General features: G+C 40.7%; 1 protein-coding gene across 5 annotated transcripts in view; it reads left to right on the top strand.

Moving 5' to 3' along the window:
• DPP10 (dipeptidyl peptidase like 10) overlaps positions 1–24,780 on the top strand; it is a 487,135-nt gene that overhangs the window by 224,206 nt on the left and 238,149 nt on the right. The window contains exon 1 of one of the 5 annotated variants that reach the window (XM_038182313.2): positions 10,809–11,198. The exons of the other annotated variants lie outside the window; for them this stretch is intronic. Coding sequence (XP_038038241.1) covers positions 11,130–11,198 — 69 coding nt within the window. The 5' untranslated portion in view covers positions 10,809–11,129. Of the gene's footprint in view, positions 1–10,808; positions 11,199–24,780 lie in introns of those variants that run through there. 5 annotated transcript variants of the gene reach the window in all.

Raw genomic sequence — 24,780 nt, 5'->3', positions numbered from 1 at the left:
GCTGTGTTTTTAGATAAAGAGTTTCCTGTCCTCTTATTTCCTATCTTTTTTTGTTCTTTCCATGATTGTATAATGCTGATAGATTTTACTATAATGTTTAAATCTTTGGGTTTAAATATGATTTTCTTTAATGGAAGACTGTGCTTCAAGATTAGGCAGATACTAAGACATGTCATTCTTTAAAGTTGAGTTGAAAGGTGCAATATGGAATACCCTTGTAAAGATTTCATTCTGCAACAAGTAATTAAGTATGGCTTAAGCATACCATAAAATATGCAATAAAAAAAAAAAGACTATGCACCCTGACAGATAATATACTAAACTGCAGTCTTTCAGGTTCTTTTGCCTGCTGCCATATCAGAAAACACAGGTATTAACTTCTGTTGAAGGTCTTTTGATCAGATAGCTACATATTGACTGAACTGAGGTGACTGTCAATGTTGGAACCCAAGAGTCAAAATAAGTATATGTTTACTGGGTGTAAAACAGAGAGCCAGGAAAAGAAAGATGAAAAGCATTTGGATTGTCACAGTTTTTTTCCTTTCTCTCTCTCTCTAGATATATATATGTGTGTGTGTGTATTTAAGGCCCTCAAATATTCAGAAAGTCCTCACTTTCCTTCTGCTTTAAAATCATATTTGATTGTGTTGGGTCAAGCTGCTTTGACCAAGCACGTGCCTTGATCTGAGATTCACATGCATGTACTGCAGTGCTGTGGCCTGCCGTCACCTGTGTGTGAGAAATTCAGGTAACTTAAAAATTGCAATGCATTTCAGAAAACACCTCTGTGACAACAGGGTTATGCAGAAGGCTATCATTTTCATCAGTTTACTCTGGAAAAAAAATAATGTGAACACACTGAATGAAGATTAGTGGTATTCTTTTGCATTCTTCTTTCCTTTTCTAGGTCTCTTTCTTACATTAGACAATTACATTCCCATGCAGCAATAACTTAGACCCATGTCACCGTTATAATGACTTTGCAAAGCTATAAAGACACAGTTTGCAGAGTTTTAAAGTATGTGCTTAAAGTATATTGCTGTTGAACAAAGCACTTAAGCATGTGCTTAATTTCAGGTATGTGGTAAAGTGTCATTGGATTTATTTATGCTGCAGTCTAAGGATGGATGAAAAGTTAATTTGCAGCTGTATTCACCTGTTGTGCGGATCCAAGCGTGGGAGGGAAGGGAAGGGGATGCCAGGGATCAGGAAAACTGAGAGAACTAAGGAACACCTTAAAATCTGGTCCATTCCTGAAGTGCCTGTAAACTACCCCTGCCAGTACTGCTCAGCCAAGATCTGATTGTTGACAAGGGAAATTCCTTATTATTGGAGGCATGCTCCTGAACCATGCCTGTGGTTCTTGGGCTGAAGGTGTTTGCATTTCCACACAGTAGACTTTACAAATCCAATTTATTTAACTACTCTTCAGAAGTTTCTGTAACTGCTTGCCTTATTGCTCCCTTTCTTTTTTTTTTTTTTTTTTGTGCAGTGTAGAATGAGCCACAGACCTGTAAGACTGGTACTGAGAAGAGCAAATAATTTTTTTGCAGGCATGTATATGAGCCCTGCTCTTCATTTCTCCCAGAACTGAAATGTTTTTTTTTTTTTTTTTTTTTTGGGGGGGGGGGGGGAACAGCATCTCACTTCTGAGTTATGTTTATCTCATAGCACACTGCAGAATGGAGCATGGAACAGCCTTGCTGTGCTGCTTTTGGACTGCACTTCTGCCTCTTGTAGCTTTTGTGCACCTGATTGCGGCTCTGTATGGGTAGCACTTTGCATGCATTTTGATTGAATTTCACATTGTTGATTTTGGATCATTTCTCCAGTTCATTAAGCCTGTTTTGAATGCTGATCCTGTTCTTGACGTTATTTGTAATACACTTTCTATATGTTCCCAGGTCTGAATGTACCAGCAAATATCTGTAAAAGTACTCTTTAATGACTGAAATAATGATGGATTTGCACACAAATCTCTGAAAGGCTCTAATTGAAAATACTTCCCCCTTTGGCAATTAAATGTTAAGAAGTAACATTTTGTGTAGTTTATAAACCTTATGTGCAATAACAATTTTATCTGAATCTTGTTTTCTTATGAAAAGATCACATGATACAATTTCTGAACTCTTGAAGTGCTTTCTCTTAATTGTTCACAGATGATTAAAGAAATAAACTAGATTAACTGGATATTAACTAGTCTAGGTAAATCAGTGCTGTCTGTTCTTTTTATCACCTTTTCTTCTGTAAGCTTAAGCTGTTTAGATTTTTTTTTTTTTTTGGAGAACTAAAGTCTCAGCTGCCTGTGTATACTTTGCCTCTTCTTCCTTGTTAAAAGCCACTGTTCTTACCATTTCTCCAGAATTATTCTGTCCCTCTCAAGTTCTCAGCTCTCAAATAGTTCAGAGATGGCTTGATACTTCAAATATTTTTCAGTAGGATTGATTTGCTTATTTGAATGTACTTGATTTAGTTATTAATTTACTTGGTTTATTTATTTATTTTTATATTCTGGCCTTCACAATAGTTAGGGCATAGTTAACCAAGTATCTGGTCTCATATTTTTTTTTTGTATGACAAGTAATAGAAATATCAGCCTTGTTTCTTCTGTCTTCTTTTTGAAGTGTGCCTGTGCTCAAGTCTTTTATTTTTTTAACCTTTTTCTTATTTTTTCATATTAATCTCATCTGAATAACTTTCCAGCTTTAGATTTGTAACCAGGTTTATATTAACGCATTTCCCTAGTGGTTTATTCTTTCTTTTAGAAACATAAAATATTGTCCCTGATGAATACAGAATGTTGGCATGTCATCTTTGTACACCTATATTGCTCTTCCATCAGACCCATATGATAAAAATCCTCCTTGATGTCTGATCCTTCTTTGGATTTTTCTGCATTTTACTTGCTCAAATGTAGGAATGTGAATCTTGGGATATTTGTGAAGATTCAGGTTTCCTCTTGATTTTAAGGTAAAGAACGACTCCAATAGTATAGTACTTTTATTCAGAGTCCATTTTATCTTTACTCAGTCATTCAAGAGGACAGTAACTCCTTCTGATTTGTTGAACTGCAGACTTCAGGACCAGGATGTGTGTTACTGATGCAGAAGCAAGACCAGCTTTCTATCTGTTCATTCTTCTGAGCAGTTTATTACACTTTTGTAACAAAACCAAATGCTGCAATGTATCCCATTAATTCTATAGTGCTGTTTACATTTTGTCTGTGCAAAAACTTAAGCTTCTTGCAATTGTTTTTTCCTTTTCCTGACATTTACATGTCACTACCTTAGATTCTTAATTATTTTCTCTTCTATAATTTAATTTCAATTTCCCAACCAAGTAGTCTGCCTGAAAGTTTCATGCTTTCATAATATTAAGTTTTTGCTTGTGTGATTTTTAACTTTTTTTTTAACTGTATGCTCAGTTTAGCTTATGAGAGTGATGTGAAGAACAGCTTGTCTCCTCAATAGCATTTTTTTCCCAAACCCACTGGATTGTGCAGGGTTAGAAGCATCAGCAATTCTTTATCTGCCTCTCCTGCCCGATAGCCTGTCAAAATCCTCAAGAGGGTTTCTGAATGTAGCTCCCAGATGAGTAATGATGCTAAGGCTGGATTTTAGATGGTTATTTAGAATCAAAGTACTGCTGTGTCAATATTTGGTCCTCTGTAAGCCTCTGTAAGAGAGGACAGTATCAACACGATAGGGAAGTCTGCGGTTTGTGTCCAATTCTCAAGGTTAAAAATAGTCCCAGAGTTTCTGTAACACTTCTTAATGGATCCTCCTAATACTACAGTGCTATTAACTTTCCCACTGTCTGCATTGTTCTTACGAAGTTTGCTTCTAATTAGAGACTCTTGATAATTATATTGAAAGAGAAAGCGCTCTCTTTTGCCTCAAATCACATTCTGTGACTTCTGTAAGCACCCTTAAGTATCTCTGCTACCTTCTTTACTGAGCAAAAGTGTGAAAATGACTGCCAAGCTGAAAATGCTGTGAAGATATTAGAGACTGTTTTCCAAAGAAAATGGCTGGTCACCGCGATCAGAACTCAGAGTGAAGTGGGAGCTCAGCCACTTGAAGTTCAAATGACAGTGTTGTATGGGGGTTACTTTTTTTTTGTTTTTCAAATACTTTGTTGTGTAAGCAGGGAAATAATATGAAATTATGCTTGGATAAACCCTCTGGTATGTGTAGTTTATCCAGGCCCTCCACCAGTGTTTAAGTTCTCAATCATCCTCTTAAATTTACCTGCTTAGTGTCCCCCAAATATGGTCTGTTTCATTGTCAGGAGATGATAGAGTGCTTCTTTCTGAGTCAGTTCTTCAGTATGAGGCTGGATTCATTGCACTGCTGTTTTTTAATAATATTCTTATAAATTCTTAATATTTAATATTAGGATTATAACTATTATTACTGCACTAAACATTGTTAAGAGGATACTTACACTTAATATTGTGATGGCCAATGTGACATCCTGCTGTATTTTTTTTTTTTTTTAAAGAACTCGGATGTTAAAAGCAAGGTTCTTCCTAAATCTCATGCATTTACATGCTGTTTACTTAATGTCTTCCTTGTGCTCTTGACTGGAGAAGACTTTCTTCATTTGCTGAAGATTTTTGCTTGTATTATGCAGTTGCCCTTCTTTGCCTTGGGCTGTAGCTGTGCTTCCCTGATGGATGAATAACTTTCTGCGTGGATAATTTGTATGTCAGTTTGTAAAACAATTTCAGATCCTTTTTAGGGAAAAAAAAAAAAAGTATTATACAAATCTTCAATAATATATACGTGTGTTATTATACAAATGCTTGATACCTTCCATTATATAATGTGTGTTATGGATGAATAGGCTCTTATCATATAGTTCTGTGACAGCTCCATTTCTTATTGTAATATCATTATGGAAAAAAGCTCAGTACTATAATTGTGTACAAAATCTTTTATCCTTCCCTTCGACCTAGGAATAAGTCTTCCAGGATTATAAAACCTACACTATTCAATGCCTTATAATCAGAATTAAAGGTACTGAATAGAGAACAGGCCTCACTGATTTGCAGTTCCTTCTGCCAGTATTTTAAGAGATCGTAGAATTATGGTGGCCAGGCACAGTTACTGCTTTTAGAAAAAAACTGTGTTAGATGCTTTTTAGAAATAAAATGTACAGAACGTCTCTGTTTTAAAGGAAAATATAGTTCTCAATAGAAAATTGGTTTGCAGTCGTTAGCATCATAATGTTTGTTGATTTATTTGTTGAGAGAATTAGAGCTGGTTGGAAAATATTTCACATGACAAAATATGTCATGCAGGAATGAAGTCTGATCAAAAAGGTCTGTGGGATTATGCAGATTTTTACAACGTTTTACAAAGGGGGAAGAAAGTAAAGGGCATGGGTATTGAACTATTTTCTTTGATTTTCTGGCTTCAATTATTTTTTACTTCTGTTATTATCAGCGTATACTGTTATATGTATTATATACTGTTATTATTGGCATATACTTACTACATTGTTTTTCACTTCATAGTTAAGTTTTGCAATTTTCCTCCTTGCAACATTGGTAAGGAGGAATGTTTCCTGAATATAATCAAGCAAGTTGACTAGAACTTGGCAAGCCAAAACGTTTCCTCTGAGTGTATGAGATCTCTCTGGGTCACAGTAAGGATGTGCTCTGTAATGACACTTGGCTTCTGGCTGCTACCCCCAGTGAGGTCGGGGTGGAAGGTCCTGCAGGACTCTCTGCAGGTCCGGATACCTCTGGACACCTACAGTGGCACGTGGTGACTGTTGCAGCCACCTGCATTTCAGACAGTGGTGTTGGACGTACGTATTCGAATGTCCCCATTTCTCTTGGAAACTGCTGTGGTTTATGATTCTATACATCATTAGGTAATCGGAGGTGGTGAAATCATGGTTCCTGTGCTCTTCTGCTATGAACCATTTCTTCAAACGTTCCTGAATGCTGACTGTGCATTTTACCGGTTAGTGAGAGGTATTTTTGGAAATATGGCCCTGTTCAGTATAGTTCAGCTGAAATATTTGCACTTGTGTTTTAATAAGTCCTGTAACTACCTTGCTGGAATATATTTGCATTTATTTGTATTAATTCAGTGTTTGCACCGATTGTTTTTCTAAAACAAGACAAGAAGAGAAAAACACAAGTACAATTTATTCGCAAAGAAAATAGCCTTTCATTGAAACAGACACTAGAATATAAGGTGTTCTGAATGCAGAAGGTGACTGGAATTTTCCCCTCTAAAAGACTTTAAGTGGGAAATTTCAGATATTCTGTCATTTAAAACCAAAGCCCTCTGTACAAACCCACATCCTGTCTGTTTGTCAGGTTTATGTACTTCTGAGTGGTTCCCCTCAAGTATTTTTAGTTTTGGAAGCCCGCAGCTCCACTTACAACACCAGCAAAGAGTAATCAGCCTAACTTTTCCTGGGTTTGATTACATTAGTTTGATTTTTAAGTTCACCTTTATAACTTCAAGGATTTTTTTTTTTTTTTTTTTTTTTTTTAGGCTGGTTGCTACAGATTTAAGACGAATCAGAAATCCATAATCAGAGTATATTCATAAGATCTGATTTTAAAAAAGCCACAGAGAAACTCTCAAGCCTTGATCTTACAGATTTCAGAAACTCCTCAGCGCCAGGATGCATGGGGAGGGTGTGGGTAGGGTGACTGCAGCCTTGTCCTAGGTGGCATGATGCTGAGGTGAAAAAGAGATGAAAAAACACCTGAAGTTCCTGGCTGGTGCAAGTTGTGAAACCCTTTTGATCTCACTCAATTGGCTTAATGGCAAAAAAGCAGAAGCTGTTTTTAGGAATGGGTCAATTGGATGTAGAAGATTTAATGGGCTTTTTATTTTTATGGCAATGCTTATAATTAGCGGTCAAGTAGTATTTACATCTTCACTGAGCTGTACAGATCTCAATTACTCAGTGCAGAGTGCCATCGAAAAAAAGCAGAAAGCAAAACAACCAGTTCCACTCACCCTGGTTTTGTCCTTGTAAAATGCCCCATAAGCAGACTTACCAAAAGATAAACCCCTTCCCTGAGAAAGGGAAGAGACCTTCAGTGTGTCAGGTGCTCTGCAGGTAAATCTCTGGAGAGACAGGACCATGTGGGCTACTGGGTTTCTTAAGACAGAATTTCCCTTGTTCGGAGCATCCTTTGCTTTGCATGTATGTCCTGCCCTTTTACACCCCTACCAGGCTCCTGGCTCACCTCCTGGATGTCCAAAATTGGCACTGTGCATGAGCCTGCTCTGCCAATGAAAAGTCAATGGTATTGAGTTGGCACACAATGCATGCTGTGACTAGTGAGGAATGTTCTGATGGATTCCATATTCTATTTGTGTGGATTGTAAAATACTGGTGTTACATCTTGGTTTGTGCACCCAGGTCTTGTGTATGATGAGGAAAATGGAGAAAATAACAAGCAGGTTGTAGGATAGCAGGTCAGTTGGTAACTTATATGAATTAATGCAATGGCTCTCTAAAGAACTTAATGAGAACACAATTCCATTTAATTCCACAGCTATTTCACCCAAGCCTTTAGAAGGCATGTAAATGATTTTCCTGCTGATACAACGAGGTGTTTTGGTGCAAATGGTACAAGAAACTGCCATAAATACTGTACACCTTAATGGCTTTTACCCATATGGCATTAGTTTTAGTACCAGGCTCCTGTTTCAAAGATGTGTCCCATTACTGGCTATAAAACAACTGTTATTTTAAACAATCCAGTCAAATGACTTTGAACAGTAATTAAAAGGGGGAAGAAGGAAAAAAAAAAAAGACCTAAATAAAATTTTGTGCAGGCAGTACTGAAAAGTACTGAATTAATTTGTTATCTCCAAGCCAGTGATACTACTAACCAAAGAACTGGCATTCAAAAATAATGATAAAAGTGATGATTGAGTGTTATTAATGAGCCTGAGATTGTTAATTAATTATTAACTAGTGATTATTAATTAGGTATTGATTTTAAGAAGCTTTAGATTACTGTGTGTATAGAGCCACTCCCCAAACTCCTAGCCCCCAAATACTTGTTTCAAATAGTTCAGATTGATTTCTGAATACCCAACAAGCAGCACGCATGACCTTTAATGAAACCAGTGCTGCAGATCGCATCCCATTATAGTGAGAAAACTCACTGTGAATATAGTGAATAACCAAACTTCAGCTAAACTGACTGCTAATGTCTTTTTCCTTCTTGATTGATAGTGGAGCTCCAACACAATGGATCTCATCAAAACCAAGCTGAAAGCAATCTCTCTTTGAAACATGCCCATTCAAACCCTAAATCATTAGAATTCTTTAGCTCCGATAGGAGCTTGGTAATTAGTAGAGTTACAATAGACCTGTGCCATAAACAGCATGAATCAGAACATGTCTGTTTCTGAGGCTTATTATTTGTATTACTGTAGCACCTAGAGGCCACAGGCAAAATCTAAGTCTCTGCCTGTTATGCACTGCCCAGAAAAAATAAGATCCTCAGTCCTGCAGCACACAGCCAGCAGAAATGAAGGATTGGCAGCAAAGGCTGCTCTAGAGAAGTAAAACAGAGCAGGGGGGATCGATGTGCAAAAGATGCTGTCTTGGTTGCCCTTTTTTGCTTTTTCTTCACATGGCACAATTGTTATACAAAAAGAAACAGCAGCAGAGGGCAAGAATGTAAAGGGACAGGGCTGACAGCAGCAGCGATAGAGAAGTTTGTTAGGTAAGGAACTGAGAGAGAGAAAATAAGGATGTGAAATGGATGTGAAATGGAGGGGTAACAGCAGGGATGGTGTTGAGGTAAGTGCAGGAATGGCTGATTCCTGGGCTGAGAGGAAGCAACCTCACAGACTGACAACTGGGGTCAGTAACGTATGTCCTCGCCGTGAGCTCCTGAAGGTGGGTCGCATGCAGTGGGCTGCAAGTGAGCTTCGGCATCATACTGGAAAGGAAGAGATCATTGCTAAATTTAGACAGTTCTTCTACCTTAGGTGGCACCATCTGTACTCCTCATGCTCTGGGGAGATGTTTTTATCCAGCTTCGGGGCTGGAGGCCCCCAGACCTCTACAGGTAGCCCATGCCACTGTTTTGCTCCTGCCCCACCATTTGGAAATGTGTTTTTTTCCTCATATTCCACGTGTATCTTTCTTCCTGTTTTTTAAACCTACTATTTATTCCATCCACTTTGTACACAAGAGATTCTTTTCATTCTTTCACAGTACCTTTTAAGCATTCAACCAGTATTTCTGTATCTGCCATAAATTTTCTCTCCTTTATGCTAACTGATCCCAATAGTTTTCAGCTTTTCTTCAGAGGGTGTGTTTGCCAGCCCTCTGGTTATCTTTGCTACACGTCTGTGTCGCGGTGCATTTGCTGACTCTGCCCCTGTATATGCTGTCCAGTGCTCTGCCACCATTGACAAGGTCAGGATTTCTTCCTGTGTCACAGGGCACTGTCATGTTCATGACAGAACTGAATGTAAGGCAGTGTCCTGATGAGATCCTCCATAACTCCCTGATTCTCATCCAAAAAAGTGCTCCAGCCTGCTGTTCTCCATCCCTTGCACACACCCTTTCTGACTCAATTGCAAGTCTTTGAGCCCAGGTTCAGTTCCTTTCAGCTCTGCTGGTGTTCTCCAAGATGCTGCTCATCCTCCTCAGCTTCACACTGCTCGTGAATCCATTTCAACATGCTCCACCACCCTGGTACTGGTGGGAACATGGGCAGCTCCCCTTCAGGGGGTCATTGGGGGCCCCTTGCTGCTTGCCTTGTGGCTGGTAGCTGTGGGAGATGATCAGATACTCAGTTTTATGCACATGATGTTTCTCTATCTCGCTAAACTGTCCTGGAAGGCAGTGCTGGAAGCCCTTCTAAATCAAGATAGATGACATTTACTGCTCTCCTATCCACAGGCCTGTTACCCTATTAAGGAAAGAAATTAGATTTGTTTGACATGGTCTGCGCTTGACAAATTAATGGTGGCTATTAGTCAGCATCTAGTTTTCGGCTAGGTGCTTGCAAAGTTCATCTGATTATTTTCTGTAGAACTTTTATTGGAGCTTGAAACGAAATTGCGTCTGTTCTTGGTGGAGGAGTCGATGCAGTGGTGGGTGATGCGGAAATAATGCTCAGTGCTCTGTGTTGTGGGGCTGACTGGGTTGTAATTCCTAAGTCCTGTGTTCCTACTGTAGGCTGAAATCTTGGTCATTGTCACTGCTATTAATTGCTTGTGCCACCCACTTGGAACTGACCTTTCTTCTCAGTTCGGTGGAAAATAGTGCAACCCACCACTTCTCATGGTATGTGCTCCAAGCTTCCCTTCCACCTGGCACTTGGAGGGACCTTAGCTTGCTGGGGCTGTCCCCACCAGCCCTGCGCTGCCCCCCCAGCACACCCCCTCCTGCACAGTGACAGTTCTGTTTGTCAGGATCACCAACCAGCCCACCCCATCCTCCATGCTCTGACTCTCTCCTTCCTTTACAATGCTCACTGACTCGTGGCCACCATCCCTTGGGCTACCACCTGCCTTTACCTTTCCCGTGCTTAGAAACAAACCTCCCCCGTTATCAACCCTTCCAAAATAAAACCCCTTGTAGCCGGCTACAAGGACACTAGCGCACTGCCCCCGGGACTGCGGTCTGTGTGCACCGTGCGGTGCCTCTCGGGGCACTGGGGCCGGGGGCGGTGGGGCTGTACCGCCCCCGTGCCATGCTGCCGGAATGGTCTCTCCCAGGCCGGCGGGCACCGCTGTGACACCTGCTGGCTGCTCGGCGGCGGGACGAGGCGGGCCGGCCCCCGGCGGGCGGAGCGGAGCGGTGCGGGAGGAGCGGGGCGCTCCGCGGCCGGCGCCCGGCGGTGATGCTCGGGCAGCCCCCGGTGCGGGGCACGGCGGTGCCGGGCGCCCCCTAAGCAGCGGAGGCGCTGCGGTAGAGGCAGCCCCGCGCCCCCCTTCTTATTTCTCCTCCTTCCTCCTCTTCTCCCTCCTCCTCCTCCTCCTCCATCCGCCGCCGCGCCACTTCCAGGGGAGGCTGGTGACATGCGGCTGGCGCCCGGGGAGGGCTGCCCGGGGCCGTAGCGGCAGCGAGAGGCGGCGAGAGCAGCCCAGGCGAGCCGAGCCGAGCCCCCTGCGATGACAGCCATGAAGGAGCAGCCGGCGCACCCCGGCAGGGGGAACCCGCCGCCGCCGCAGCCCGACCAGGTGGGACCCGAGGCGCCAAGGGAACGGGGAGGGGGCGGCCGCTGTCCCGGCGAAGTTGCGCCGAGACGGGCGCAAGTGATGGGGTGGCAGAGGGCGACCCTCGGGGCGGAGGGGCCGGAGCCCCGCTTAGCATCCCTGGGGGGCTGGAGAGGGGAGGCAGCTGTGCGGGGACCCTAGCGAGGGGCAGAACCGTCGGGGGCTGCCGGGAAGCTCCCGGGGTCCCGCAGGAGTTTGTGCTCCGCTTTATTAGGGTGGGGGGAGCCGTGAGCGGTGGGGTCCTGTCCCGCAGAGCCGGGTGCTGCTGAGCGCCGGGGGAAGCGGGGTGCGCCCGGTGCCAGTGGCGGAGCCACCGTGGGGCCGGCTCCGCACCGCAGCCGGGGGCGAGATGGATCGGGAGCGGCCCCGCTCGGCTCGGGGAGGGGTTCCCGGGGGGGTTTGCCCGCATCCCGGCGGCAGCCGAGCCTCTGGAAGCAGGGACAGGACCGCCGGGCATCCCCGCTCCTCTCGGCACCGGGGCGCTGCGGAACGAGATCGGCTCGGGCAACATCAGCGTGAGGAGGGCGGCTGGCGGGGGCAGAGCTGAGCTGGGCTCTCAGCACCGCCAAAGCCAAGTTTTTCGCTACCACAGCCCTGCGGCTGCTGCTCTGGGGCGACGCAGCCGAGAGGGGTCGGGGGCAGCGGCCGGGCGCTGCCGATGCTGCAGGGGCGGCCCCGCGGGAGGCCCGGGTTGCGGAGCCATCCCCTGCCCACAAACACCTGACACGGGCTAGCTCGGACCGTATTTCTGACACCAGGAGTGGTGGTGTTTTGTTTTTTTTTCCACCCTTTTTTAGTGTTTTGAACTCTGAACGCGGGCTTGCGGAGCATAGCTATCTGCATCCCACATTTTCAGTCTCTGTTGCGTGCCTTTGCACAGCTTAATTTTCCCCTGGTACGCCGATACCGGGTGAAAAACATCACCAAGACGAGCTGCTGTGCACGGCTGCGGTTCAGAAAGCCCATCTAGCCCGGTATCCAGTCCTGCAGGGGCTGTTCGTTCAGGCTGTGGGTAGTCCTTCCTATATCAAGGCATCCAGCGTTTGGCTATATTTAAAGATGGGTTCTCTTTGCTGGAAAGTATATGCCTTCTGACACATCTCTGTGTAATATTGATAACATAATACATTTGAGTTTGAGGAGCGGTTTGGTATCTCAAATAAATTAATTGCATAAGTCATGTTATCTGGAAAAGGAAGATAGGCAATGCATCAGTACCTAAATTTCATGCAAATACTAGAATTTATGGAAAAGTCGAGATCACTTTGGGTAGCAGAGATTCACAGAACTCATAAATTTCATGAGCATTGTTTTGCTTTAGAGGGATACTGCTTCTAGACACAATAAAAAATACTTGAACTTAACCAATCTTTATTCCTTCGTATTCGGCTCAGATGTGCTGAATTGCCAGAATGGGTTTGTGTTGTTAGTGGGTGGAAATCTTTTCAGAGCAGTCCTAGTTTTATATACCAAAATGACTCGTTTGACTGCTCTTTTAGGTCATAATGAGGAATGGCAGTAAGTATGCCATTTAAAACACTCCAAGTATTAAGAATTTATCCTAAGTATAGGAATGTTATTACGAATTCTTAGCTTCTCCCAGTGGTGGATGGGGACGCCACTGGGCTCTCTGCTGTGCCTGACTGCGCGGAGCCTGAGTGCCAAGTCCTGTGTGTTTGCATCAGCTTCCTCCAGACCAAGTTTGGTTTTCCTGGTAAAAGTTGATATTAAATCAGTTTTGATTGCCTGTTGCCATAGATGCCAGGGATGTCATTTTGTGCAGTTGATAATGACGTCACTTAAAAAAAAAAAAAATGTTGCTTTCAGTGGATGGCAAATCTTCCTATGGGTTTCAATAGTAGCAGTAGGGGTGTGGGCCTAAATCCTGCTATGAGCTGACTGTTGAGTGAGGCACGAACACAACATTGAGTTTCTGGCCTGGGCATGGGTGGTATGATACCAGGTTTATGTTGGAAAATGTTCTTAGTACAGCAGGCTAAGGCTGTGACCTTAGCAGGGGGATATTATGGGCAGAAGAAGCTCTTAGCTTTTTGTGGTTGAGCTGGCTGCAGCTGTGGTGGGAATGGGCAGAAGAATGAACAGGGGCTTGTACATCCTCCCCAGTTTTCCATAGCCCAAAGCACTGTCAGTGTCTGGTCCCTCTGGCAGATGTAGCTGTCTTAGGGCCTTCAAGAACTCCATCTCTGTCAGGGTACTCTTACTTGACATTTAATTTTGCTTGATGAACTTGTATAAACTTGTAGCCTCACTAGAGGTGATGACTGCAGTTCACCTACTTATTTCTAACGATAAGCCACATCGGCATGGAGAGGGCTTCTTGAGATAGCATGAGTGGCAAAGCTTTGCTGGTATAGAAGTGGTTGGGCCTGCGGACAGTCTACGAATAAGTAAGGAATTGCACCAGGATTTTCTAAGAGTAAATCTCCTTTCTGATTTCAAAGTCTGGTATACAAACCCTCCTGAGAACAGTCCTACTGAAGCTGATGCATTTGTGGTAAATTTATAGGCTTGGGACCTGAGCTGCAGTTTCAAATTATAGCAGGCTAATGCTGGGACTCTCCACTTAAATAAAAGCTTGGATCGACTGATTGAAGCATCCATAGCTATCAGCTTATAAATAAATTGGATACAACTTCATATCCAACACTTCCCTTGATGGTATTTTTAAAGCAACTCTCCCCTGGGTGAAGGCATCTAATAACAACTTCCATTAACAGCACTATCGATGTTTCAGCAATTGGTTTGATAAATTAGCCAGATTTATTCTCAACTCTTTGCTAAATGATGACTCATATTTATTGCTAAAATTACAGTTTTATATTCTGATGATATAACTGTAGAAGGGAAATAGCTGTAAATTACTTGTGTTTCTCCTCGTTTCTGGAAAGCTCTATCAAAGGGCTCAGACTTGTGTCACTTGAGCTGTGTCGGAAGCAAATTTGGCTCCTTCTGTAAAAGACGGAGTACAAAAAAGGGTGTTTTTAATCTCATAGCTTTTAGGAACTGTCCCAGGGTCTTAGACAATGATGTTTAGTGATTGTTTTTAGAAAGAACAACCATTCAGTAGTCAGTGGACACAACATATTTGAGAAATATAATGTACCTCTATGACTTGCTGGTTGATGAATGTTGCTGTCTTTGCAGATGAAAAACTAAAATAATTCCTCTAGGTATTACCTTTGTGAGGCTTCAGTCTGTTTACACAAAACCAGATGATCTACACCACCTGGTGCTGCTTGCTGTTCTTTGTGTATATACAAGACAGACCTTTGAAATTTATAACCATCCTCTCCTGAGCTTCTCTTACTCAGCTTAAGGACTTTTAAAAATCGATTTTAAAATACAAAAAAAAAAAAAAAAGAAAAAGATTGTTTCTTTACTGTTTGTCACTTACAAACTACTGCATTCTTGTGTTTCAAAACAGGTGAGCAGAAATGAAATGAGACTACATTGTGTTGAATTAAATAGGGAAATAATTTGATAAGCATATGAATTACATATTCAGTATACATACAGGCACATAGCTTCATGACTGTCCTGGTTAAGAGGTTGGATTTTTTCTGTCTCAGGACCACTTTCTGTCGTCACCAGGCAAAGGACACATTCTGCAAGTATATCTGAACAAAAGAGAACAATCTGTATTTTATTTTTCAGTGACTAAGGCTAGAATGGTTTATATTTTTAGGTCTTCCTTCATTGCATTTCCCCAGATTAGACTCTGGTCTTGCAGTGGGAAAAATGCTGATGGATTGTTGTGTTTGTCCAAAGCAGTATTTATCTTAAGGTGGTTTTACCAAGGTGAAAGGGCTCTTCCCTGCTCCACTGAGGTAATTTTGAGCTCAGTGGGTCAGGAAAAAGCTTGAAGTCTTAATCGTATACTTACAGCAGTTCCAATAACATGAGAGATTATTTAGGTAGTCAGATCCATGTCCTCTGCTTTTTGATTGAGTTTAGAGTTAGCTTCAAGCTGGGATAAGAAATTCTGTTCTAGTACATAACCCAAAGTGACTTCGCATTTTTCTTTCTTACCCACCTAGCAGAATTTTGTACTTGTTATATTGTGGCAATATATCAAATGTGCTGGTGTGCAGGGTTCAACATAATGTCAAAAGCATCAGGTTAAAAAAAAAAAGCCAATAAAAGGAGAGAAATAAGGTTATATTATTATGCCCATAATATTTCTTAAAGAGTTAACATCTGAATTGTAGCTTTAATATTTACATTCTATTTCTTACACTATATATATGCCGTGCTATTCCCATGCTTGATCCAGAAAGAAATATTAGAGACTTGCAGTATCTGTTTAATATATGACCGGTAGCACAAGAAGCTTATGTAGAAAGTATTAATAGTGGTGGTTTGGAATATCGTTCAGGATTCAGGATCTAGGGGAGGGCAAGGAGTATGCATCTTTTAAATACTACGCATGGTCTTGATGTGCTTTCTCTTTCCCATGTGGCTGTTGAGATGTAGTTCAGTCATGTACCTGATTGTGGGGATCAGCACAAAAATCCTGAAGCTCATCTTCAGTCTTCATTACATTTCTAGTCTTCTAATGTGATCTCTGTGGAGAAGGGGCAAGTAGGATCTCAATTTTGGTGAAGTGCTTCTCATGTTAATTGAGAAACATCATTTCATGTGATATTTTATAAGTAGTCTATTTGCATGTAGGATCTTGTGTAGCTCAAGCAAGCAGCAATTTTTATTTATTTTTGTTGGTGGCTGTATAGCACATAAATGTGTTTCTCTGTACCTCTCAATTTCAGAAGTTAAGAGTTTCTCTTAAGAAACTCTCTTTCCTAATGCAGAATGCTTTCCAAAGAATTTCCAATGCTTGATCTGTCCAGGGCACCTGCAAGGAACACTGCTGTGAAGAGGTCTCTCTTGGAGGACATAAACCAAGGCAATGGTACCCATGCTCTCTTGCTCCTTGCACTTTCCCATCATGGCTCCCATGCCTTTATCTTTCAAAATAGAGTGCAGGAATCAGTGTAGCTCAGCACCTGGTTACTCAGCATTTGGAGCCCTCCACTTTGCAGGTGGATTAAAGGGATTACTCACTGCAGGAATGCAAAACCTGGGAAATAGGGTAATCTTTTTTGCTATTCTGGGTTGCAGTGAGTTACAGGCACGCTGTAGGTTACATAGTAGCCTCAGATATTTGAGCATAAGTACTGCATTAGTTATTTTAAAACCTACTTTCTGTGTTTCTTTCCAATATTTTCCAACTGAGGGTATTGCTTCAGGCAAGCTATTCTGATAATTAACAAGAGGGAGGAACTCTTTAAGCACGCTGAGATGTTGTTTGATGTTGTAGAATTTTGAAAGCCATCATCTTAGCATTTTTTAGTAACTTGAGGGCATTCAGAGATTACACACATATGTTACTGACTCACAAACATGAACAAAGGCTTTCTTTCCATAGTGGTTGTAAGGATGCATTTAACTTGTGATCCCTAGAGAAGTAGCTTAGTTGTTATTGTTGTTGTTTTTTTAAACTATTAGAGCTTGAAATATGCTTCACTTATGGAAAACTTTTAAGTGTACAAGTCCATACTTCTCATATTATACTTTCTCTAACATTGCATTGGAAGACATGGACAGACTCTACTGCTGAAGCAAACGCCTGTGTCCTGCTAGTGGGTAGCCGCAGTTGTTTGATGCTGTGTTTGTAACTGTTAGAAGACCTATGTCATTTTTTCAAGTCCATGCATTAGCCACGAGATTTCAGCTGTCTCAAATTCTGTAGCTTTCCACTTTAATCATACACTTCTTTTGCGCTCCACTCAGCTGCATCGAATAATGTTCATGAATATATGATAGTAAAAAGAACAATGCTGATGGTGACTGATGATGATAAATTACTGTATTTATCCATTAGGAAGGACAGTGGGTGACCTACAGATCTGAGGCTGAAGCTAAAAGACCTTTTCTAATAGTTCTTAGCATTGTTGGCAACAGTCACATAACTTACTATGTATCATTTATGCAGAGAATCTGTAAATATTTTCAAATGATTCTCAACCAAGATAAAAGCCCTCTGATGTTTGGAGGATGATGTCTTAAGAAAATCAGTTAGGAAGTATTATGCAATGTTATAACTTAAAGAGAATAAAGATTCTTTAAGGGCTTTGGGGCATTATTTTAGACCGTCTGGGGCAATATTTACAATTTACATTCCCTCGGGAATGGAAAAAAACAAAACAAACCACATTTTGTAGCTTTCCAGAAAACAAACAGGGCAAATATTAGCTTGCTTTTTGAGAATAAGAACAGAATTCTAAATGTTAGTGGGAAAACCATTAAACTTGTTTGGAATTCTGGCCGAGTGCTAGAAACTAAATCAAACACTGCCAGTGCAACTGATCGTTCAGCCTCAGTGTTTGTTCTTTCTGCTCCTGCCTGCACAGGGACTGCTGGCTTCCTTTCCCCCTTTCCTATCCTAAGGCTTCAGAGACTGCTTAAATCAATGCATTTAATATATATTAGGGGAGTCTTTCAGAGGAAGGATTTGAGCTTAAGTGCGCTTAATTAGGAGTAATGATGTGCTGCAGTTTTAAATTTTATGGTAGAACTATTTAGATTGGATGGTCTAATGAAAGTTCTAAACAAACACAAGATGCCTGTAAGAGTTGGGTGGTATCCGTAAGAAAATGTGCAGAAAATCTTAGTTGTCCCTGCTGGAAATGTTGTTTTAGGCATTCTTACCTGATTTATGAAGAATCCTGCAACGTCCCTGTGTGAACTGCAAAATAACAAAATCCTACTGAAAAGTTTAGGCAAGGACTTATTGTTCTAGGGCACAGATGATTGTATCAAGTAATTAGATGTCATCAAGCATAAATATAAATTTAAATCTTCTCAAGGTAATAAGCTCACAGAGTCAGAAACTTTGAAACGAGTGGGTAGCTCTTATGCAAGGGCATTAGTTACAAAACGTTCCTTTTTATTTTTAATTCAGAGGTTCATTGTATTGTGGCACATTGAATACATGTTACCTTTCAGTCCTTGAGACGGCTGAAAATATTTATACATCCTAGCCTGTTCCTAATGTACTTATTTACAAGAATATTCCCCTAGAAAGCTGTGGGACTACTTATATGAATAATGTCTACAGTACTAATCATATAATTTGCACTATAATCATTTTCATTATATCCTGGAAAAAAAAAAAAAGATAAAAAAAAGTCCTTTAGTATATGGTAAGATGGATCAGGCTGCAGTACTCAATCTGCATGAAAGGTGGTTATCCAGATTTCCTCACTGGCATTTTCTCAAGGGTTTGGTAGCAAATGTTCCATGTAGCGGCATGTTTTCAGACTTAACAAACAGAACTACAACTCCAGTATTATAAGTCATGTTCTGAAAAGATTCCTGAAGTCAGCTGTTACTGTAAGCAAGGGGTTTGCTCACCCACTGCCAGAAAGACAGGGTTTCTACCTATATATAGCATATGCATCTTGTATTTCTTGAAGGGTTTCTACAAGCAATTCTGTGCTGAAGGTAGGATTTGCCCCTTTTTTTGTGTCCTGTCACTATGGATAGAAAAGGAGCTTGATGTTATAGTCGAAAGTAGCAGTGTTAATACCCTACACTTCTTATTTTGTGACTACTGACAACTGAGGGAAGGAAGATGAAAGCTGAGCTGGATGGGTTCATGAAGACTCCAGTGAAGTTTCTTTTTGTTGGTCGCTATTTGGATTGCATCCTCAGCTGTTATTTTGGCCCCTTTATAATCTCTTTTTAGACATGTTTTTGATGCTGTAAACTGCTCTGTTCTGCATGAGCAGTTCTCAAAGCTGTCTCACTGTTTTCTACTTTCAGTTTTATTACATCTCTGCTGTATCATACCTTTCCCCCCCCAGTTCCCCATCTTTAATCTTCTATACTCGGAGTTTTTTCTAATACTTTTATTCCAACAGTCCTTCTGCCTTTCTTTACCAATGTTGTATTTCTCTTTGTAAGCTAAACACTGCCTTTGTCATCTTTGTCTCCTTACTCTTATTTCCTCATTGCTAATCATTTGAAGAATGTTGCCTCATTTGATTGAATGCAATGCTAGCTTTTGTAAACAGTGTAAGAGGAGTCTCTGAGTAGAGGACAATAACATATATAACAAGTGCATGTGTTTTGATACTTCCATCACAATCCAGTAATTTCATTATATACTGAGAAGTTGTTATCTTTGAGGATGTGGAAGAGAATATACTCATGCTAAACAACAGTGCCATTGTGGTAATCTGTCTCAGCTGCCAGAAAGGTGTCTTCAGTGGAAACCATGGCAAACAGACATTTCATAGATTTTTATTCTAGTAGAGTAATTCCCCATTCTAATTTCCTATCCCACAACATTAATGATGTTAATGTATATTAAGCTTGTAGCTTGAAGACTGCACTTGTCAGCAAATGAAAATGAAGTAATCCTCATCAGAGATATCAGAGGAAATCTAGATTCTTCTTATGTCTGGTCTCTGCTATTTTAATTCTTGTAAATATAAAGAGATACTAGCAGAATGCCTTGTTTTTCATGGTAGATGGTATCATTTTTGAAAAGGACTTTGGGAAAAGAAAGTTCCTTCTCTTCTTCCTCATAGTGTAATTGCTAGTAGCGCAGAACCACCCTGCTTATCCAAGAAGAGGAAGAATTGAAGAAAGAAGGCTTAGCATACTAACTCGGTGAGCAGCACAGTGCAGTCCTTTGTATCAGGTCAGAGTATATCTTATTGCTTCATTTACATCCTGAACACCAAAACCAAAAATCTGGAGTTTCCGTCCATACAATGCATACAGAGAGACAATAGATAATTTCAGAAAGAAGCATGTGTAGGGCCATATGTCATGTCAGTGAGGGAATATATTCAGTGTGTAAAGGAAAAATAAGTTTCTCAACTGAAAATGTTGTTTTCTTGAGCTTTTTTTATCTCCCTCATTCTGGTCACCTCCCTGCATGATTTTTTCCTTGGGGATGGGGCACCCAGCTCATCTGGGAATCTAGGTCAGGGTGGGTCTTTTTATTCTAAATAACAAAAAAGAAGCAAGACAACAACAAAAAAGAACCAAAACTAGAGCAACCCTCCCCCTCCAAAACCAACTTTGTGAATTTTCCCCTTTATCCTTTCCTTCATTCATGTTGTACTTTCTTAAATGTTTTGTTTGTATTTAGGAAACTGTCAATTATATTCTTCATAAATCTTTCCTCACTTCTGAGTGGGTAAAGGTTCCTTTCTAAAATGTAAGCTAGGCAAGTGCAATGCAATACAGTGCCTTCTTTTTCTTTAGTTCACCTCAGTTACGGCCCAAGTGGACTTAATACCACTTCTTGCCTGAGATGAAATGGTTCTTCAGTACAGAACCTTTTCTCTTCCCTTTAACTTTAGAAAGGAACAGCAGTTTCTGCCAAAATAAAACATTGGAAGTGTAAAGTAAATGAATGTCCTTACCTGCTGCTGTTAATATCTTTTAAACCACTATAACTTACAAAGGTGTGATTCTATTTACTCTTAATTACTTGCTCCATTTCTTTTTGTCAGGCATCTTTCTCCCATCTTCCCTGCAGTGGGTTGGGAGAGATGCTGAATGCATTTGGGCATTGCTTACCTCTAGGGAGGAAATACTGCACTGACATAATATTCTCCAACTGTTTGCATGCCCTTTGGCATTCCTTTGGTCTGCGGTAATTTCAGTGTTGCAGTGCAATAATGTTTGGGTAAGCCAAAGTAGCATTTTAGATAGGATTTGTTTCACTGGTATGCTTTTAATCCAGCTTGTACTTATTGAACTTTGGCTTGCACCTCACGACAGTTTCTGTGTAAACTGGATTCCTTTAGGATGAAATTAAACAAGGTGATGTGCTCCAGAAGAACGCTTGGGGTGCTCCAGCTGCTAATGGGTATTTGTGTCCAGAATCAGACTAAAGCTGGCACATGCAAACCCCAGAAACATGAAGATTGTGGACATCAGGTCCTAAACATGAACAGTTTATCTCTCCAGTTCTGCTCCTCTGCCTGCTAATATACACAGAGCTTTAGAAAACACAGAAGGTGATGCATAAATGCATAGATTTAAAAGCAATTGGTGCTTTTTTTTTTTTTTTTTCACCTGGTTGTAGGCTTGATACATTTGCTTTGTAAGACATTTTTCATTGTAGCACTGTTTTATTTTTCTTAAGTGTTTGGAGGTATTTGCCATTTTTGAAAAACACTAGTATCTGTTGACTCCCTGGTTAAGATGGAAATATACTGGCAAAAATGAATGGGTTGCAGGTGCCGGGGAGGTCTCAGTTTCACTAGAGAGATGCTGATAGAAACAGCTCAGAATCTGGGTATGGGAGAGAGAATAGACACATGGAAAGATAATGAGTATAAATCTTGCTGGAGGTTTACAGAAAGTATGATGTTTTGTAATTAAGTCTTTTTTTTGGTCTTTTTTTAGCATGAAAGTTTCATGGTGGGGAGGGAGCATACAAGATTTTCCATAATGCTGTGTAGGTGAATGTACCTGAAAGAGTACTGCTGACTTGAAAGGGGATGTAGATTAGGGCATCAAAAACTGGCAAACCAGGAAGAGAACAAGGGTTTTTGCAGGATTTCTGCATGACTTGGGTAGCTCGTTCCATTATTCTAGGAAAATACTCTTAAGCTGCAAATAATGAGAATACATTTGGAGATCAGGTAGATCCAGTACATCTTTCAGTAATTGGCTATAGAGTGGTTAATAGGGCTAACTTTAAGGCATCATTTTACGTGAGTAGTTTGGGGTAGAATTAGTATTCCCTTTTTGTCTAATCCCAGCAGATAAAGTCTGTAAGTTCATTGCCTGTTCTTGCTGTTAGCACAGTCCCATGTGGCTCAGCTGAGCAAGATGGAGTCTTAATCAGTCAACTGTTCTTCAGTAGCCTGTAAACATGAGTTTTTTGGTGCTTGTCTGTGTGCTCAGGGACAGTGTGCCCAAGTACAACATCGAGGAATGAGAGAGCAATAGTCATATTGACATGGAAACCATTTCCCTTAATAAGGGGAATTGAGTTGTCCATTTTACTGTAGAGGATTTCCATTAAGAGCAGGGTGTTCAGCACATTCTCCATCTAAAATACGGGCTGGTCAGAGCTCAGTGGGAAGAAGTACATAAAGTAAGAGTGATGGATGAGACTGAAGTCCCTCACTTTGACCTGCTGAGGTAGTGAACAGATACACAGTAAGTGTCCCCTTCCAGACCTGGGTCTGCACAACATTTCGGTTCCCCATCTTGCAGAAACCATAACAAGGACCAATAGCTATTTTCTTTTCTTTTCTTTTCTTTCTTTTCTTTTCTTTCTTTCTTTTCTTTCTTTCTTTCAAAGGAGCATATTTGTTTTTTAAGTGAGGCAATATAATGCTCATAATAGAACTGCTGAGGTAAGTTTTGAATTCTGCTGCATTCAATGTATTTAAACTAAAAATGGTTTCTGGAAACATGCCCAAGGAAAGATTCTTGTCCTGCAGACAGAGGTATCTGAGTGAAATGTCATGGACTGGAGTCTACAGGAGACAGAATAATGGGGTTTCCTTTTGATGCCTTACAGGCTCTACAGAATGATTAGTATTCTTACCATGCTTGATAAATGAATTCTTGGTATTAAAAAAAAACAAAACACCTTCTTTACCAATCATCTTTCTTTTTTTCCCCTTCTGCTGCTTGACAATGATAGAAAGTTCCTCCTTCCCTTTTTACGTGCTATTGTAAATTTTTGTTGTAATAGCAAAGGAAGAATAGGCTTTCTTATATATGAGCTCAAGAGAACTACTAAAGAGCTGCAATTTGACATATGAAATCCTACTCTTAGGAAAGTTTCCATGCAGCTTCGGACAAAACTTAATATATATTTATTCTTGGGTCTGAAAGCTGCAGCTGTGACTATGAAAAGAAGTTTGAAGCCTGCATTTTTGCTGTATTCAATGGTCAGTATTCATCCATGACCTAGTGTTAATTCTGGTTCTGGGACCCCATCTGGCTATCACTACAATGCAAACTTTCTTCTTCTTTTTTTTTTTTTTTTCCTTTCCTGTCTGACAGTTCACGAGTTTTAATTTTACCAGATCTCATATTTGCTGCATACATATTAAGGAAATTCTTCCTTTCTTTTCATTTCTTTGGCTAGTGTAGTGAAAGGGACTTCTTAGGTGTCCTCTTGGTAAATATATTCAGTGTTGGTTCAGTAAAAGCAGGACTGAAAGCTACATTAACACTTCTTTTGTGGCTTCAGCAGGTACAAGTTTGGCTGTGCAAATGGGTAATGTTCACCTAGCATCCATTTGCTTGGTTGTTCTGTATCTTGGGTGGTATTTCCCACCCAACAAGGAAAGCCTTGTTTTATATCTGCTATACTGGGACTTGCTTTCAAGACTGGCCCTATGGTGGTATTTTGCCATATTGTATCTCTTTTCCCAACATTGTACACTGTGTGTAGACAAGTTTCGTATTTAAAAGTAATTGCAGAAGTGATGTTTAGTCATTGAAAATGAGTTAACTGTTTCTTTGAAGGCTCTCGGATGTAGCTGATAGATTACTGTGAGGATTTTGCCCTTAAGGATTCTTGAGGTTCTTGGTATGGAGAAAACTGTGCTTTGAGATTAAATTATTCAGCAAGTGTTTTTCAAAGTAATTAAAGCTTCTAGCATTTAATGTTTTATGTATGCAGATTAAAAATGAAGGTTGATTAAATCACGACAAAGGGAAGTTTATTCACAAACAGCAGACGGTAATGCCTCCTTTGTGACTGGTGGAGCACTGTTGCGCCTACTTCATTATATTGAATGTTGGCTCTGTTCTGCTAGTGCAAGTTTTTCTAGGTGATGGTATGGTTAAAAAGTGGATGGTGGATTTTGATGCAGTACAGCCCTGGCTTTGCTCAGTAGTGCAGAATACTTTTATTTTTCTTTCGAGTATCTGTTTTATAGGCAGCTTTTCAGCTCGTGTTTTTGAAATGGCCAGGTAAGGTATACAAAGCTCAACAAGATCAAGAAACAGCCAGAGTAATGATTTTCTTGTTGAAAAGTAATAGACATGTCAATATAGCATGTAATAACAGCAGGTTTTGCAGTGTGGTGCAGAACAGTAAGAATCTGAAATATGCATTACATAAATTATCTGAGCATAAGTTTCTGCTGAGTTTTGGGCTACAGTAATGCATTTGTTCTTTTTGTTTTTATTTTCCTAGTCACTTAGAATTTCAGTGTATAAAATCCTGCAACCCTTTAAAAATTGGACTTGGTTATCTTCTCTGGATTGAGTACCTCATCATTTGAATATATATACTAGCTGTTCAGGAATCAGTGAATGGTCTTAATTATTCCAAATCTGCTTTCTTGGGTGCTTTTGTAAGGGCTGCTGCACTAGTGATGGTGGGGCTCTTCTGAGAGTTTTCCTTGGTCAATGAGAATGCATGGAGGTAGATTTTAAAGCACACCTGAAGAGATGGTGTTTTGTCTTTGGTTTCACAATAAAGTCCTGCAACACTGTTACTCCTGAAACAAACTCATATGTGTTT

The sequence above is a fragment of the Anas platyrhynchos genome, chromosome 7 (genome assembly GCF_047663525.1).
Source record: "Anas platyrhynchos isolate ZD024472 breed Pekin duck chromosome 7, IASCAAS_PekinDuck_T2T, whole genome shotgun sequence".
NCBI lineage: Eukaryota > Metazoa > Chordata > Aves > Anseriformes > Anatidae > Anas > Anas platyrhynchos.
This window is presented reverse-complemented; position numbering and strand designations above follow the sequence as displayed.